This window comes from Propithecus coquereli, unplaced genomic scaffold (genome assembly GCF_000956105.1).
Source record: "Propithecus coquereli isolate 6110/MARCELLA unplaced genomic scaffold, Pcoq_1.0 Scaffold153, whole genome shotgun sequence".
NCBI classification, from domain to species: domain Eukaryota; kingdom Metazoa; phylum Chordata; class Mammalia; order Primates; family Indriidae; genus Propithecus; species Propithecus coquereli.
The window spans coordinates 5,813,163-5,832,748 of NW_012139747.1; the positions used below are offsets into that span (position 1 = coordinate 5,813,163).

At 41.0% G+C, this 19,586-nt stretch overlaps 1 protein-coding gene across 2 annotated transcripts in view; it reads left to right on the plus strand.

Annotated features, from left to right (window-relative positions):
* Nucleotides 1-19,586, plus strand: part of PCSK2 (proprotein convertase subtilisin/kexin type 2) — a 234,742-nt gene that overhangs the window by 31,963 nt on the left and 183,193 nt on the right. The window contains exon 2 of one of the 2 annotated variants that reach the window (XM_012640436.1): nucleotides 1,390-1,494. The exons of the other annotated variant lie outside the window; for it this stretch is intronic. Coding sequence (XP_012495890.1) covers nucleotides 1,390-1,494 — 105 coding nt within the window. The remainder of the gene's footprint in view (nucleotides 1-1,389; nucleotides 1,495-19,586) is intronic. 2 annotated transcript variants of the gene reach the window in all.

The window sequence follows — 19,586 nt, forward strand, 5'->3', positions numbered from 1 at the left end:
AGATCTAAAACTAGCTCATTTTACTATTAAGGAAATAACAGTTTTCTCGGGTATGTGTAGGCCTAAAGCAAAAAAAGATAACCTAACTCCAATACCGCCAAAAAAGAAAATGTGAAGAATTTTTACTTTGTTATCATGTTTTTTCTGTTCTCCAGATTTACTATATATTTCCTTTATATTAAAAATAAGATAATGATAATAACCATTATTTAAGAAATATTTGAGCTACACTCAAGCTCTACTTGATCTAAAAATCTCAAATTGACCGCAGCTGTATTGGAAAACCTTACTTTCAAATCATCCACATCACCTTTTCTTTCAAATGCTGAGTGACAACACACACACACACAAAATTTCAATCACAAATACTTTGAGTGATGAAATGTATTTTGGTTTAAGGACCCCTTTGAGAATCTCATGAAAGCCATGTGTCTTCTTCCCCAAAAAGTACATATGTACACTATTTTGTCTATAATTTTCAAGGATTTATTTAAGTTCACTAACCAGGTTAAGAATCACAAATGACATATTTTCATTGATATGAAGATGTGGAAAAATGGAAGAGATTTGGGGACTTTGGGGCTCTATATTCTCTATAAAGAGAAAAAGCAGTCCACAGGGGAAGCAACTTGCCCAAAGTCACACTGTTAGATGGCAACAGAAACAAGACACATCCAGGTCTCCTGACTCCCAGGTCAAGGTTCTTCCCCCTAAGTTACCTTGGACCACAAACCAATGACATTCCTCTTGTGGTTCTCCAAGATTCTTGCAGGCCCTGTGCCAAAGATGTGGCTGCTCTGATAGGCTCTGACAGCCATACCTGATTCCAGGGATCCTTGGGATGGGAAGAGAGAGGGAAACCTGGCCTGTCATCCAGTAGGTACTTTCTGCATGTAGATGGTCACACTGTGCTCAGCCTGATAAAAGGCACCGAGGCCTCATAGAGAAAGCCCAAGACACAGGGCAGACAATCCCCGTGAAGACATGACTAGGTCACAACGTGATTGTGGAGTGATCTGATGATACATGGAGTAGAAACACTGGTCCATGAGAGAAGGGAGAGTTTGCTGTGAGCATGGATGTAAAGACCAGGATCCATAGAAAAAGAGAAGGAATCAAAGGATGGACAGAAGCTAAAGAAATAGGGGAAAGGACAGAAGGTATCTGGGAAGGGGGAGAAGAAGGCACAGCATCAACAAGGGCAAGGAGAAGGGAAGGAGCACAGTGACAGGGAAACCCAGGGCCGAGTCTGATGGGAGGCTTGCCAGTGGTTCTCTCACATGCCTCTCCGCCCCAGTGAGCCCCTGCGTGCAGCCCCAGCCTTGGTGTCCCTGTCCCTGGGCCAAGCCCAGACACTAACCATGGCTGTTTCTGTTTGACTTTCTGCAGCTCCCCTTCGTGGAAGGCCTGTACCACTTTTACCACAATGGCCTTGCAAAGGCCAAAAGAAGACGCAGCCTACACCACAGGCAGCAGCTGGAGCGAGACCCCAGGGTGAGTTTTCACTGAAAACCTGCCTCCCAACCTCTGCCACCACTGCTGAGCCCACCACGGGTGTGTGGAGGGGATAGACAGGGGCTTTTGAAGTAGAGGCACTTCCTGTATCATGATAGGCCAAATGGATGCTTTGCAGAGTGGCACCAGGGATGCTGCTACTCTGTCTCATGCGTAATAAATAACCCTAGGCCCCTTTGTAGGCCTTGGGGGAGAAGACAGGGATATCACCTTTTCATGGCTGTCTTCTGGTGCGTTATTGCACGAGGACTTGGGGTTGCCTGGGAACATGTTTTAGCCTGTGATGGATGGGAAGACACCAAGCAGTTTTATGAGTCATTTTATGGAAAGTTTCTACTAGTGACTCCACATGCTCCGAGGAGGCTGCTATGCCCCATATTGTGAGTGGGAAAATGAGTGGGCCAGTAAGTGATCAGCTCCCAGCAGGCAGCAGACTCTCAGTGTCCATGCATGAGTGCAGCCACGAGACCATTTCCACCTTCCTTATCCTGTATTTCCTAGCACTGCCCTAATTTACCCCCCTGCCCCAACTGTCTCCTTGATGCTTGCAATCTGCATTTTGTTATGTCCATTCTTTACCTTACTCTTGGACTCCAGGTCCCATTTCCTATTCCCCCTGACAACTCAAATTCATGTTTCCCCAACCAAATGTATCATCTTAGCCACAAGGGACTCCTCTTCCAGTGTTTGCACTCCCTGCTTTTCAGAATAGAAATGCCGGTGATCATATCTTCCACCATCCCCATAAACACACTCATCCAGTTGGATAGATTCTGACTTCTCTCAGGCATCTCACTAAGAGGGAGAGTGAGTAACAGCCCACGCAAGTTGCTCTCCGTACATTGAAGGCAGTGCAACCTCTACCCAGGACCCTTGGGGACAGGCTGGTGAAAAACGGGTCAGTTGTTTGAGTTAGGGATTTGCGCAAGAGACTTCTTTTGAGCTGATGGAATCTGGAAACTCATTCTTGTGGGGCTTTTCACGTGAACACTTCCCTAGGTTTAATTTGGGCTTTCATTAGGAATGTAGATGAAACAATTGACCAGCCACCAGCAATTTTTCTTTAACTCCTCAACCCAGGGGTTCCCACATTCCCTGGAGTGGACTTGCTGCTCTGAGAAGCCACTTTATCTTTGCTTTTGCAGTAACAGCCAAGCTGCCTGTGCTGCCAGTCAAAGTCGGCATCCTTAAAGGGTCTGTTGTGGAAGCTGGCACCACTACCTAAGCGAGAAGCCCCCTTCTTGTGTGATAACAGCTTGGGCCCTGACCGCACCGATTCATTGCCTGGCGATACCCTTGGGCAGCATGTGGACAGGGATCTTGTCTGTGTCACCTGTGAATCCGATGTGGGCACCAGTAGATAAAGACCACTCTGGAGCACTGTAACACTGGTTTTTCCTACACTTCAACCCCGCTCCATGTTCTTGCTTTCTATGGCCAATTGGTTTCCTTTTATTTACATATTTTCTTAAAAGTCCCATTGGTTTCTTTTCTTCCATGATTAAAGGCATTGCCCCAAGATTACTCAGAAAGAAACATAAAATAAACTGCAGGAAGCCAGGTTCAGTGGCTCATGCCCTGTAATCCCAGCACTTTGTGAGGCTGAGTGAGGCATGAGGATTGCTTGAGGCTGAGTTGAAGACCAGCCTGGGCAACACAGTGAGACCCCTATCTCTGAAAAATAAATAAATAAATATATATAAAAAAAATAATTTTTAAAAACATAAAAAAATAAAATAAACTGGGGTAATGGGGGCAAAAGGAAAGAGATGTTTAAAAGGCTTGGGCTGAGAAAGAGAACTGAGGGACTCAAAAGCCACTATTTGGGTCAGAGAGACTAATTGGGACGAGGCTAAGATTTTCTCATGCTAGCACCTCCTGAAATGATCTCTGATGTGCTGATTCTTAAAGTGTAAAGTGACATTTCCAAAGGAAAAGAAAATGAGACAGGTTGGGTTATTACCCTCCCCCCCCAAAAAAACAGCAGGCATTGGCGATTCTAAATCATTTGTCTTCCTCCTTGAAATATTATGTATTATCACTGAAAGGGGTGTCCCTTCCCCCTTCACTACCCATAATAAGGGCCCTGGTACCCGATTGTCTCTGCCTGGTGGAGGTGACCACGTGCCCTGCCCATGAAGGCCGACAGAAAACAGCAGGGAAACTGAAGAAGACAATGTCTCTGTACCTTTTCTCTGTCTTGTCAAGGTTAAATGTCAGGAATCTTTGTCAACTATAAACTCGTTCCAGGAAAAGAAAAAAAGTACAAAAATCTTATAATTCTTTGCAAAAAGAGAAAACTGCTAATGATGCCTTCCTCAATCCAAAATATTAGATTAAGGCCTGAGTCTTTTCTGCATGATGTTCCCGTGGTGGTCTGATTTCAGCATCTGCTGATGGCAAAATATAGTGGCAACTATTCTTCGACAAAAACCATTGACTATTAAACAGTGCAAAAGTAGCAATGTAAGGATTCTGCCTGTGGGTTTATGGATATTAAACAAAAGGGCAAATATGTCTAGTGTTGGAATACCCCAACTTGGGGGTTCCCAAGCGGGGAACATTCAACCAGGTTGCAAAAAGAAAAGTAAATAAAAGTGTAGGAAAAGGGGAAGGAACAAATAGCTAGAAGAATTGCTGATCCAGGCTTTTCTCTCACATAGATGTTGTAAGTTATGCTTTACGGACTTAAGACTTAAGAATAAGTTGTTCCATCATTCTCTGAAACATACTGTCTCTTCGAACTACTGACTTTACCCATGCTGGCAGCTCCAGCTCCCTTCTCCTTCCCATGTCTGCACTACTTCCCTGCCTCTTTCACTCATTGTCCACAGACTTATAAAGGGGAATGGAAAGCCCAATGCAGGATGCTCAGATACAGGCTCTCAGTGATGGACCTACCCGGGTAGCTTTCTGGCCAAAGAAACCACCAAGATTTGCTATCTACCCAAGAAACAAAAAAGTAAAAGAGAACCAAGATAGCTTGTTTTGTTTTGGCTTCAGAACAGAACTTTTTATGATGTTTGTCTCTCATTTAGCAGCTAATTTTTGTGTTTAAAGGAAAACAGGAGAAAAAGGCTAGAAAGGGATCATAAAATGCTACTTTCGATATATTCATCTTTGTTCATGCAGGGAAATAACTAAGAAAACAGATTCTATTGTAGACTGTTTTGAAGGTGTTTTCTTCTCTTCCCAATTCTCTCTACTAAAAGGTTAGCAGCCAGCTGAGTGTCATCATTTAGATGCTAAAAAGCAAAAATTGCGTCTTGTTTATTTCTGTATTATCTTTGCATGGTGCATTTCTAAATATATAGCATAGGCTCAGTAAATGGCTGTTGAACGAATGAATGATTAATAACTTTTCTTCAGGGTTTCAATTCATGAAATAGTATTGTTTTCCTTATCTTGTATTTTTATCCCTATCCTAAAAAGTGCATCCATCGGGAAACGGAAGTACCATATCGTCTTCTCTGTAGTTTCTCCTTTAGATACATTCTTAATTGTGGGTAAGAGAAACCAATTACCTACCATTTCATTACTTCTAAGTTTTATCACTAAGAATCCAGGAAGAAGTTTTTAATTTTTAAAGTCCAATATACCATGTTCCTGGTCACATGCTTAGTCATGGTACAGTCACCAAAGCAAGGACGATGTGTCTAGAAAGTTTTGATAGCTAAAATAATTTGAAGATATAATAAATAAACCCAATGCTGAGATAAAATAATAACACCAAAAATGCCTTCTCCACATCAGGCTTAAGAACAAATATTCTCTGCCCAAAACCTCTGTGAGATGTGTTAAACTTTAGCTAGGGCAGCATCAACAAATCTTGACACCAATCCTAACTGTGGTCCATGGTCAACATATCAAAACCTCATAAATTCTACAAGTACTTGAAAAGCTCCTGGAGAACAGATTTGTTTAAGATAATATTTGTTTCAAAGTGCTGGCAAGCCACACATGCACATCTGAAAAACAGGATTGAAATGAAAAACTTTTTAAAAATGTGAAGGACTCACATCATGCTGTGAGCAACACACACTAGTTGTATGGCAGGCAAATAATTTAATCAAAAACACATCTAATAAGTGTGGCACACACTGTCTGGAGGATGGGCACGCTTGAAGTTCTCACTCAGGCGGGGCAAAGGCCATATATGTAACCTAAACATTTGTACCCCCATGATATGCTGAAATAAAAAAATTTAAACAAAAAAATAAATAACCTGAGTTTCATTTGTTGAAAGACATTATTTGATTTGAGCATTACAAACATGTATTTCCTTTTCTAAGCAATTTTACTAACCTATACGGTTATTCTTCAAAATCATTTTTAAACCTGTTCCAATTTTATAAGCCAGAAACTCCTATCAGCCCAATAAAAATTTTCTTTGGTTCCCCCGTCTCAAAGAATGCATGGTGTTGCCTTTGTGTTCTATATTTGGGAGCTGTATCTTTCTGGCTTCTTTCTCATCCAAACATATCCACATTTCTAATAAGCATAGATGGCAGCCGCATAATCCAGGAGAGATCTATTTTTTTTTTCTTTAAAGATCTATTTTTGAATATGTTTGTGGAGTTTTCAAGATGCTTCAATGACCCACAAAAGTTATTTCACTGGATAATACAATCACTTCAAAAATCTCACAGAACAATACCACCAGAGCAAAAGAGAATTTTCCTATTCTTTAAAGCTAACTGGATATGATTGGTGTGATTTGTATTTATAGTGGCCAGGCTGTCCCTTCTTTTGATTTATAGTCATGAACTTTTTGATACTTAGATTAAAAGTTAGGGAAGAGAAGGAAAAGCAGCATTATCTTATGGAAAGTCTACACTGAGATTGAAAACATCATGGAGAAAAACATCCTCCTCTTTCGTCTTGACCAAACTTTCCTCCAGTGAGTAACTAATAGAATTTGCAGTGCCCTCTCCTTACCACCACAGTGAATGCATGAAAGTCTCAGCCTGGGTGGGGGTGTAGGTAAAAAGAAATCAGATAGTTTTAGTACCTTTTTAAAAGGATTTTATACCCAAAGAATAGGCTGGTTTTTAGCCTTATACTCGTTATCACTAAAATGTTAAGGTTTGAGATTTTGAGATACTGCTCTAAGAAATGTATAGGAATTCTCCAATTTATCTTCCAAATGCCTCCTTGAAGGAAAAGGAAAAAGCAGATTTGATTATATTTTACTCATTAAGAAACATAGGCATGGTAAGTTTATTATTAATATTACAACAAAAACTAAAGTAATCATAGTATTTTGTATTTTTGTAGAACTTTTATTCTTGAGGACATTTGTGGCTACTATTTCTTCATATTCTCATTTCCTTGTGATGTAAGTTGGACTAGGGGAGGTTTGTGACTTGCCAAAAATCTCATGGTTTGTAAGATGTCTTACCCACTGCCCAGCGCTGCCGTCACTAATTTGTATTTTGTAAATTAATTTTCCCTGCTCCTCTGCACGAACAGAAGGATAGAGCAGGAAGAGTCCTAAAGAAACATCGATTCAGTCCTTTGCCTTGAAGCTTTAAAATACAATTTTACCATTGAGATGAAATAGACCCAGAGACAGTAAGTGACTTCCCTGGGGCCACACAGCCATAATTGACAGGGGAAAAAATAAAACTCACGACTCCTCTCAGTATCAAATCTGATTTAAGTGAGTCTGAAAAGCTAAGCGAAGATTGATATTGCTGATGAACTTATGGTTCTTTAAAAAAATTATTCTCACTAATCAATAATTAGGTTCTCTAAATTAAAATAATATAATAAAAAGAAGTGGAGTAACATCGTAAGTTTAGGTAACTGTGAATTCAATGAGCTCAGTTATAAACAGAAAAAGGGAGAAGGAGATTCAAAGGGTGGGCGCTTGGGCTCAGCATCCTGCTCAATTCGCTCATGCCCTGAAGAGGGCGTGTGCCGAGCGACCAGTGTCAGCTGAGTGTGCAGCCAGTGCCCTGGAGACTCACAGTAGGAGCGTTGCACCTTTCTGGGTGAGAGACTGTAACAGTTAAAGGTAATACTTTTGGTACAAAATATTTCCTAACCCCTTCATGTGCTGTAGGAGCAAGGGGACAAGACCAGATTCCACTGTGAAAGAGAAATGCCACATTTCTGATGCCCCGAGATGCAATATCGGTTTCTGACTTCCCAAAGGAAGTTTCAGTTAATTTTAACCACACACAATTTCCACTTTACACACTTTAGAATTCAATCCCTGAGGTTTGATTCCTCTATGAAAAAGTAAACAAAGGTGGAGCCTTCCCCTGGATTTCCTGGAAACAGACTCTGACATGGGGAGTGGCGAGCAAGTTTCTTGGAGAGCGCAGAAGGCAGCACTGGGCAAAGCCCTGCAATGTGCTTGCGACAGAGACCCCCGTCAATCCCACGGGAGACGTGGAAGCAGGGATGGCCCTTCAGAGTTACCCCAATATGAGGCAGAGGGAACAGGCTTTCGTGTCCCCATGTTGACCAGCTTTTGGCAGGAGGCATTCCCTGGAAGGGAGCAAGGGAGCATAGCCTTAGGCAAGTCACTTCCTACTACCAAAGGCGATTCTCAGTGACAAACAAACTCTGGACCACGTTTAGCAGCTGGAGGAAAGGTGTGATGGCTCCAAAAAGGAAATCTGGGGGTGAGATTGGGGGAGGACCACAGTTTTCACTGCAACTGGCATGCCCACTTTGCTCAAATAGTCTTCGAAGAAGGAGGCAAACTCACATTTGATTCAGGAGGCACCTTCTGGAAGTCGGCCCCACATGCACCTGAGAGCCCAGTGTGAACTAAACACTAAAGGAGCTTGCAGACGAGAAGTGTGTTCTGATCCGCTCTACTTCGTGACCACGGTTCTCTCCCACTCAGACCTCATTACTTCACATTTCCAGGCCTGGTGACACAGGTCAAAAAAGCCCCTGTGGAAGAGGGGCCCTTAGGAAGCCCTTAGGAAGAGCTCAGGCTGATGGTGGCACTTCTGGAGATGTAAAAAAAGTTCCAGTTTACTCCCAGGCCCATGAACGGGCATTTTGTCTTGAAGTCCAAGGATACAATGAGGCTTAACCCATAGGACAGTGGTTCTCAGCCAGGGGTGGCTTTGTTCCTAGGGATCATTTGACAATGTGTGGATTGTCACAATTGGGACATGGCATCTAGTGGGTCATGGCCTAGGATGCTGCTAAATATCCCGAAGGTACCAGGCATCTCCCACAACAAAGAATTATCTGGCACAAAGCGTCAATAGCACTGAGCTTGAAGAACTCAGGTGTAGGGGAACAGCCCGGGAGTCAGACAGCCGTGGTGCGATTCCTGCTCTGCCCCTGGCCAGCTTTGTGACCTTAGGCAGGTTAGCATCTAAACTTGGAGGACTCAGTTCCCTCGTCTACAAAATGGAATGATAATAGGAATTAGCTTGTAGGGTCAAAGGGAAGATCGAATGCGGTGAGACAGGTGAAACATTTGTCACTGTGCTTTACTTTTCTATTACTGCATAACAAATTTCCACAAATGTAGCAGCTTAAAAGAACATGATTTTATTATCTCACAGTTTCTGTAGATTATAAACCCAACACGGCATGGCTGGATTCCCTGGTTAGGGTCTCATCGAGCTAAAATCAAGGTATTAGCCAGGCTGGGCTCTTTCTTATCTGAAGGTCCTATGGAAGAATCTATTCAGGATATTGGCAGAATTCAGTTCCTTGGAGTTGCAGGACTGAGGTTCCTGTTTCCTTGCTGGCTGTTGGTTGGAGTTTGTGCTCTGCTCCTGGGACTGCCCACCTTTCATCTCACATGGCTCCTCCAACCTCAAGCCAGAGACACATGCCAAATCCTCCTTGTGTTTCCCACCTCTCTGACTTCCTCTGCTGCTTTTAGGGGCTCATGGTGATTTCACTGGGGCCACCCAGATAACGAGGATAATCTCCCTTTTTTGAGGTCGGCAGAATGGTAACCTTAGTTACATCTGCAAAGTCCCTTTTACCATGTAATGTGAGATAACCATGAAAGGAACACCAGGGGTTGGAGACCAAGGGGATCAAAATTCTGCCTGGCCCTTGACCGTTCTGGAAGAGTTGGCCTGCCTTCCAGGGTCAGGGGCTCTCCCTATAAGGTCCCAGCTCTCCCCATCTCCAACCCCCATCCAGAGATTGTGTTGAACTTAAAGGGGAAAACATGAATCGATCGGCCCATGACCTTGACCACATTTTGAGCCCAAATGGTGAAGCTGAGAGACCCAAGTGAAGTGCTTTCTGACTTAGCCTCCCATCTGGCAACCAAATCCATTTTCTAGACACCACGTCGAAGGTCAGCAGGTGTAAACTATACGTGGGTGGTGCGTTTTGAGAGTGACTTGGAGCATTGGAAGAAGGAGAAATGTGATAGAGGGGAGGAAGAAGCAGGACAAAGGTGTCTTCATGGATGTCCCAACCTGTGGGAAAAGTTCATCTGCCCGAATCCGCTGCTTTGAGTATGCCACAGGGAAGACTTTCAGCACCTCCTCTGGGCATTGCAGATGCGCCTGGCTTCCCGCCTCAAAGAGCTGCTGCTAGTGCTATAATTAACTATTTGTGGAGAACAGAGGAGAATTATTTACTACAGCTTCAGAAGGGAACAGGGAAATCTGCTCATGAGTAAGCCTGATTTTTTTCCTTAGATGGGAGCACGTTTCTAAATGATGGCTACTGTTCATACTGCTTACTAAAGGAGAAACAGGAACACTCTGGAAGGCATGTCTCCAGCAAGCCCAGAGATTTCCGGGGAGTTTTAACTTTCTTTGGGAGAATTCTAACAAGCCCTACTATAGAGGAGAGGAAAGAGGTGGCTTTGTATTATCCTTATAATTCACAAGATGAAGACTCAAATAGTGGATTGGCAAACTTTTAGAACTTCCTGGAAAAATCTTAGATGATTGTAGGGAAAATTTCTCCTGACCTGCCTCACCTGACTCCTTTCCGAATCTTCCCTAAGATGCAAAAGGATTATAACTAAAATGCCTCTATTATATCTTCTCAAAATGAATATTTTGTGTATGCTTATTAAACTCACACTGAGCTCTCTTATGTACTCGATTGCTGGCAAACCATTTAGTCATTCAGCAAGTATTTACTGAGCCCAAACTATGGGCACTATTCTGGGTACTGAGATACAACAGTGAACAAAACAAAATCCTCCTCCCACGAAGCTTGTATACTAGTGAGGATGAGGAGAGAAGCAAAAAAACCAGTGACCAGCAGTTACGTGGCTGGTCGTGAGTGAGTAGGATGAGTGGAGTGGAGTGTGGGAAGAGGGAGAGCCATAGGAGGGGTATTTCTATTTCTGCTTTATAAAAAGCATCCAGGGTTGGCTACTCTGGTAAGGTGGCATTTAAATATAGACCTGAAGATGATAAGAAAGGAATCCATGTGAGCATCTGGAGAAAGGTCATTCCAGGCAGAGGAAGTAGCGAGGGAAAAGGCCTGGAGTCCAGGGCACACTAGGGATGTCCTAGGAACAGCAAGAATGCCAGTAAGGCTGCAAAGGAGGGAGCCACGGAGAAGGGAAAAAGAGATGAGGTCAGAGAGGAGGAACAAGGAACAAGACCATGGATGATATTACAGGTCAGGGTAAGAAGTTTGGATTGACTCTGGGGCTGAGCACGGTGGCTCATGCCTGTAATCCTAGCACTATGGGAGGCTGAGGCAGGAGGACTGCTTGAGCTCAGGAGTTCGAGACCAGCCTACACAAGACTGATACCCCATCTCTACTAAAAGTAGAAAAATTAGCTGGGCATGGTGGTACACTCCTGTAGCCCCAGCTACTCAGGAGGCTGAGGCAAGAGGATCGCTTGACCCCAGGAGTTTGAGGTTGCAATGAACTATGATGATGCCGTTGCAGTCTACCCAGGGTGACAGAGTGAGATTCTGTTTCAAAAAAAAACAGAGAAAGGAGAAGTTTGGATTGACTCTGAATGCAATGGGATTTCTCTGCCTGTGGGCTGGATGAATAATAGACTATGGGGTAGAAGTGGGGGTGGGGAACAATTGGAAACCAGGGAGATCAGTGCAAGACAATTGCCATATTCCAGAAGAGAAAGGCCAGTGGCGTGGGCCAGGGCAGCCAAGTGGTAGAGTCAGAGAGGAACAAGTCAGATTTGGGTTTATATTGCGAAGGTAGAGTCTTCACATTTGTTGATGCATTTGCTGCTGGATTAGATGAGGAATGAATGGGGGCCAGGGGGAGGAAGAGAGAGAGAGAGAGCGTCAGAGTTGGAGATATACATTGGGAGTCATTCATATACTGTTAGCATTCAATGCCAGGAGATTAGTTGAGATTCCCTAAGAAAGGAGTGTAGGTAGAGAAGAGAAGTTGTGTGGGACTGAGCCCTAGGGTACTCTAAGAATTTAGAAGTCAGGAAGGTAATCAAGGACCAGCACAGGAGACAGAGAAAGAGCAAGAAATGTAGGAAGAGGATCAGAGGTCCAGAGAAAACCAATCTAGTCAATGTGCTCTACCTCATCCATATTTTACCAGAGTAATTTGGCCATCCTTATTTCTTGTGAGAAAGATTAACGTTTCTTCACTTTTACTCCCTCTAATCTATTTTTCAGACCCTCTTTCAAAGGGTATCAAAATTCACAGTGTACACATGAACTTATGAAATTAAAATGATGGCATGAATTTTGTTTCAATTGGACACTGCTTCGTGCTAGGCAGGGTGTTTTAAAGCAGGGAGTCAAATTTTGACTCAGAATGATGAGAATTGTAAGCTCCTAAAACCTCAAGCCCAACTAGACACTATGTCACAGCCAAGACCTCGTCCCACAAGCTGCCAGGTGAGGTTACCAGGAAACAGCTCCTGTTTGATGTGGCAAGAGGAGAACCTGAGTTGGGCCCTCTTTTTAATTTTAAGGAACTATATAATGAAGCCATGAAAAAGATCAAGTCTGGCTGTAATCCAAAAGGAAAGACCTTAACTTCCAATTAAGGAAAATAAAAATCCAGGTTATATTGATTTAATCCTGACCACATTTTCATGGATTTCAGAAAGATAGAGCTCTTAAAATAATTTCCTGTTAAGATTCAAAAATCTATCTAAAATGTAACTTCTCACTCTTCAAATCACTGCTCCAAAATAAATTTTATTCAATACTTAGTTTACGGAGACTACAAATGCTTCGTGGTGACTTAGAATAGGTATGTTAGGTATCTTAGAATAGGCATGTCTATCTAGCTACTGAATATTTCTCAGATAATGCTTTGTGAGGCAAAGGTAGGTTTGAAGTTCAAGATTCCTCAGAAAGGTTAAAAAAAAAAACTCTTCAGAACTCTCTTTGGGTATTTTTAAATTGGTTTAGCCAATTTCCCTTTATGATACCCATTGACATGTTTGTAATCACATCTCCATCTATAAACGGGCTTCATGCTCTTAAATCCAAATCAAGGGAATTTTGAAAATGAGTGCAATTGAATTCCTGCCATTTCCAGTAATTTCAAAGCCTTTTGGGTTCAGGAGAGGATAAGAGTGAAGCCAGGTCTAGAAATGAGTAAACAGCAGTTAGACAAGGAGATTCATGTCTGAATAACAACCCAATTGCTGGAGTTTATCTAATTGGTTTGCCATTATCTGTACTGAAAATGTTGTGTTTTCCATCTTCTCTATGGCAAGCATGTCCCATTTAGCAATAAAGACCTTATTGCCTGAGAGAAAATAGGTAAGACAAAACAATTTTCCATTTTCCATTCCCCCTGAAAAGGGAGAGCAGCCCACCCCAACTGAAGAATGTCTTAATGGATGTCAGTTTGTAACGACACCTCAGAGAATCGACATAAGAAAGCACCCCCCAGAGAACAGAAGAATAGCAAAGCAATTAAAACCTATTGTGCAGAAAAAGTCTCAATAATTGTCTATCAGGGAAGAAAGGAACATGATTGAGAGAGTCCAATTGGAGGTCCTTCTTGAGTTCCAGTACTTTCTCTGAAACCAATCAAATGTGTTTTCCTTGAACAAACCATTTCATCTTCTAGTCTTTCATTCTCTTATCTACGCAGTGACGAGTGTGGACTAGCTGATCTGTAAAATGTCCCCTCGGGTCTTAATATTTGAGATTCCAGGGACAAGCCTGAAGCTTCTCCAACTGGTTAATGTCCAAGCCAGGACTAAAACCCAGATATTCCCACTAGTTTGTGATCCTTCCTTTACATATCTTTATTTTCATCTGAGAAGTGGCGTTTTTCTTTAAACCAATACTCCAGAGTGTTTGGAAGAGCTACCATTTATATGTTAGTATCCTCCTCTTTTAGAAGAGAATTTCAAATTTTATCTTGTTCAAAGCAGTTCAGCAGAGCCCTAAAATCCTGTTTCTTATCACAAGGCAGATGTAAGATGATGAAGTAGAGGTTATAATAGCATCTCTATCATGTTTTACAAATTGGGATTTGGTGTAAGATGTTACCCGGCATTGTGGGTGTGGAGGAGTAGGGGGTCCTTCAACTAAAAAATAAAATTTGAAAACCATTGATTTCTAAATATGTCCCATTCTCCAACCCAGTCAATCAGTGTGTCCAACAGCAATAATAAGCTAAGGGCCCAGAGAGGCCATGCACATAAGTTACAAATTGAGGCGGGCCAGGTGTAAGCAAAACAGAAACTCAAGAAAGAGAATAAATGATAAAATTGTCTTCTTCCTCTATGTGGGGAACATAACAGGGAGGGCTGGAGGCTATGAAGAACCAGAGAGTACCCACAGTGTCAAAAGGAGAGAGCAGATTCTCTTTCCCAGTTGACTGTTACCTCCAACAATGGAAGCCCATGGTTAGTTGCCATATCTACAATTTTTCAAGTAAAATAGAAGATACCAACCTTTGCACAGAAGCTTTGATCTTTTAAAAAAAATATTAGTCACTAAGTCAAAATTCCTTAACACACTCTCTAAACTAAAGAAAATATGTCAAAAGAACAAATTTGCCCGTGGGCCATCATTTTGTAATCCCTACTCCACCACCTCCCAGAACAGGATGACCCAGCACCTGGCACAACTAGTCCTTGACTTCACTATTTGCCAACAGTCCACATAAAAGTTCTTCCTTAAGGTAACACCAAAGCTACCTCCTTGCAGCCTTGGTCCACAATCCAGGTTCTACTTCATGGGGCCAAATCATTCCATCTTCCACATGAGAACACTTCAAACTATTTGAAAATAGTTATCATTCCCCCTGAACTCCCTTAGAGTACATATTCCGTGTTCTTTCAGGTATTTTGAATTCAGTTTGGTGCTCATTTCCCACGCCTTCCTGATCATACCTATCAGAACACGATTTGAGAACTAAATACACCATCCAGCTATACTCTGATAATGTCAGAGTAGTATTGGACTCTCGCTTCCTGTTTATTCCTGTTATTTTAAAAGCTATTCTTCCATTAACACATCCTAAGATCATTTTAACCTATTTTTAGAAGTCATAGATCTTATTATTGATTAATACTGACCCTATAATTAGCTAAAATTTCTAGGTCCTTCAAATATTCTGATAATCAATCCATCCTTGGAGGATGGGAGGATTGGTCATAAAACAAGGGACTCAGATTTACTTTTTGAATTTTTCATTTTGTTAGAGTTCGTTCTGACCTGCCAAGATTGTATAAGATCCTAATTCACTTTCCTTCCCACCTTCCTTTCATCTATGATTGTAATCAGTATCAATATCTATCCTCAACCAGTTCTTAAGAAAAAGGTCGAATAGTACAGAAAAAATGATAAAGCTCAGAACCGTTTGTCCAGAATGATATAAATTCATTAATCTAGACTCTAAGGATTATCTCACTCTGACCCCTTATTAAAAGGAAATTATAAAGCACCCAAAGTCTCAAAAACATCATTCAAGTTAAATGAAAAACAGTGTCTCACCGGGGAGGCTATTTAAAAACTGCATTTATATGGCTTAACTGCACCACTCTGAATCTAGCTGATCTGTTTGTGTATATTGCTGTCTGAGAAATCGGTTTATTTGCCATGGAGCCATCTAATTCAGTCATTCACCAGACCAACCAGTTTTCAATCTGGTTCTTTTAGGCAATTTGAATTAGTTGATAACTTGTCCACACACCTACGACTGGTTAATGTTTAATCTTGAAAAAATTTTAATCAGAGAACCAGAATCAGTGGGTAACTGCTAATCATGACAACACAGGTTGGCACTCAAGTGTGGACAAAATCAATTTTTTATAAAACTTTATAAAGTGATTCATTTTAAATAAGTCAAGACATCTCAGACATAGACTAATTCACAGCTAAAATATAACCTATCACTTGACTTTTATCAGCGTGTTCAAAACAATTATTCTAACTTATTCATGTGACATGGGTAAGTCACTTAACCTTCATTAATTGTCTCCATTTTGTCATCTCTTACATTAAATAATAATGAAAGTCCAAATGTCTGGAAATAAATTGCCTTAATTTTTAATCCCTATCATAGAATCACACAATGAAAGTGCAAATGTCTGCAAATAAATGCCTGAGACTCGAAAGCTAGAGGTGTGACTTCATCTTTGAAAGTATACCTCAGTTTCATAAATATATTATAACTCTGCCAGAGCAGAAAAGGTGATGGTGTCGTCTACTGCTTTTGCATCTTCTCCCACTTAATTCTCTACTTGGTCTCCTTGCCTGCCCCTCCTCCATGAAAAATATTGGTGTGAATTAAAACAGGGTTCCTTAAACTGTATTATGTTGTCATCCTTGAATTTTCTACCAGAATGTTGTGAATAATAAAGATATTACTTAGGATAAACTAGATTATATGTTTCAGTAACAAATTAACCCTTAAATTCCAACAGTTTAATATACAGATATTTCCTTTTTGCCCATGCTACAAGTCCAACATGGGTTGGTAGAGGCTCTGATTAACATAATCTTTCAGTAACTGATGCTGTTGAAGTTTCTGCCACCTTAAAATGCCACCATCCTAACATATGGCTTACGGGGCTCTGGAAGAGAAAGGGGGAAAGGAAGCACAATGAGCTCAACCCAAGCAAAGGTCTTAGCTTTTTATTCAAAACAATAACAAAAATGTGAATAAAAGCATGTTCTCTTCTTCTGGGTGATTCCTTGGGATTGAGACTTTCCTATAAGCTCAGCACACGTGTTTATAATTATATTGGCAACAATTATTATTGTGAAGTCTCTGGCTATCGAGAAAGGATGGGGCATCGGTGCCAAATGGACACTTGTATAGTCCTAAGATGGATGGAACACTATCTCTCATCATATGTGCTCTTCTGCAATGTGACCTGGCTCCTCCTCCATCAGTAGGGAGAGTCTATTTCTCTACCCACTTGTAGGCTCTGTGACTTTCTATCCAGCAGAATGTGGTGTGACTGATGCTGGGCCAATTCTGGGGGTAGCCACTCCCTCCATGAGCTGGTAGCTTCCACTCCTTCCTCTTAGAAGCACCTGCTGTGTAGGAAGTGTGACTACCCTGAGAACACCATACAGTGAGAAGGTCAAGCCAGGTGGAGAGGTTGTTAGCTGTGGGGAGAGAGAGAGGCCAAGGAGCACCAAGACCTATAGTGAAGAAGCCATCTTGGAAGTGGGTCCTTTAGCCCTAACCTTTCCCACCCCTGCTACCTGGAGACATACCACCCAGTCATGTCCCTTCTGAACTCCTGACCCAAAAATCTTGAGCCAAACAAAAGGGTTGTTTGAAGCCACTGATTTGTGGTGTAGTTTCTTATGCAGTAATAGATAACAAGAAGACAAACTGATTTCCCCACCAGTTCAGAAAAGGATGAGTGGTGGGGAACCGAGTCACGCGTGGAGTGTGTTAAAATGGGCAGATAGGCTGAGCCCTGAGACACTATACCCCACAGTTCATAGCATATTCACATTGGCTCTAAGTCAGTGTTATTTATTGTTTCCGTAGTATTGTTCATAATTAACTTGTAAACTTGTTTTAGTTTTATATAGTAGTTATATAGGAACTATAAGCATTAGAAGTTGTTACCAAATTTTACCTTCTGGATATTTTAAATAATATAACAATATGGGGAAACCAATGGCAAATAATTTTCCTTAAAAATGAGTCCATTTTTTGTTCACGTTTATTCAAGTTCAAGAATCAATGCATTTGAAAAAGATCTAAAAGAAATGGGATTTTTCCAATGTGTTAACTTGGGCATGAAACAAAAGCAATGTGTCCCTTTCAGTACTGTGACATTAGCAGGTGCGTGTGAGGGCAATGTGTGTGATAGAAAGAGAGTCCCCACAGTTGTGAGTTCTAATCACAACTCTGTCATTTATTGTCCATGCAGTCTCCAGAAAACCACTTAGCATTTATGGTCTTCGGCGTTCGCCTCTGAGAAGTGATGAGTGGCACCAGCCACGCCTATTTCATAGAGTTACTATGACAATCAGATATGACAGTAGGAAGTTTCTCTGAAAACTGCTAAGTATTACTATTGTTCATAAAGATTCAGGGCAGCATCTTAAGTTTTGTGCTGATGAATCTAAAAATAACCTGACCAAAAATGTGTAGGAACTGAGTTTAAAAGAAACTCAAATAAAATTATTTTTTTAAAATTCAAACCAGTGCCTGAACCAACAGCAAATTACATTGGATTTGGATTTTCTTTGAAGTATGGAGAAACTTGCAGTCAGTTGGGATTTCTCACACTGCTTGGTCTGGGGGGGAAAAAAGAGGGTGAATGCCCCTCTCTGAATTCCTATAACCTCTTTATCTCTCAAGAGTGCAGATCTGTGGCCAAGATTATGAGCTTTGGATAAATAATGATTTTAATCTCAGGTCCACCACTTCATTTTCCAATTACTTATGTACATTGCATAAATTTACATAAGTTATTTAAGTTCTCATGACTTCATCTATAAAATGTGAGTAATAATATTATACCACCTATCTCAAGAGTTGATGTGAGCATTAAATGAGCTGATGTAAGGGTAAGTGTTCAAAAGATGGTAGCCATGATTTATGATATTTTGTTCTCTAGCATTTAATTACATAGTGACTGCCACTGATTTCTGAAACTTACCTATGTGTTAGCATCTTGGTTCACTGCTATCCTTTAACAAATTTACATATGTCATCAAAAAATCACAGTTATGAGTAGGAGATTTTATTTGCATTGTGATTTTACCAAAATAATATAGTTTACAGTTTTAAAAATCAAATGCAACACTTATAATTAAAAACAACAGTCTTTCACCCCAGTTCTCCCAAATCCCAACTCTCAGTCCCTCAAAGGCATTGTGCAACCAATTTTTCAGCTGTTTTCTTGTGTTATTTAACTCCACATTTTAAAATAGTATGTGTACACTGAAATGTGCTGATGGGTTTCATTTCAGAAGTTGTCTATTGGCTTTCTTCTATAGAAGATAAGGATTTAACTTTCTCAAATGCAATACATACACACATGCACTCACATGTACTATGTTTACATTTCTTTCAGCATTTGAATATAGTTATATCACAGTATGGGGCTAAGTCAATATTCAGCAAATATATTATCGTAAGTATTTAAGTGTTACTCATAGTTGAGCCACTTATACCAAGAACATCTCCTTTCTCCAACAGCTTTTTGTTTTCCCTGGAGTTGATGATGGCCTTATTTTTTTTATTTTAATTTTTTTTTTTTTTTTTTTGCTCACTTTTCTATGTCCTTATGTCTAATTTTCCCCTTATAGTATCTGGTAGTTTCCTAAAATCTCCTCTCAGTAGGTTGAACACATCTGCTAAACTATCCATTGCTTTATTCAGTTCCATTCACTCTGGCGTCATCATCCCTTGGCTTCACTATGTAGTGGCTGCTCTTGGGTCCAGCTCACACTCTTACCCTAGCACTTCCTTCTCTATCATCCCAGGAATTCCCTTTTGACTGTGCAGTGATGGATCCCTCTTTCCCAGATCTCCTTCCTTTCTCTATTTCTGATCACTCCCTCATGTTGATAGAGAATGTTCTTCATGGGAAGTGATGTTTTCTAGGATTTTTATTCTGTGCTCAAATTAATTGATAGTTTGGCTGATTATTGACTATTAGGTTGGAAATCAACAACTCTCAGAACTTTGAAAGTCTTGCTCCATTATCTTT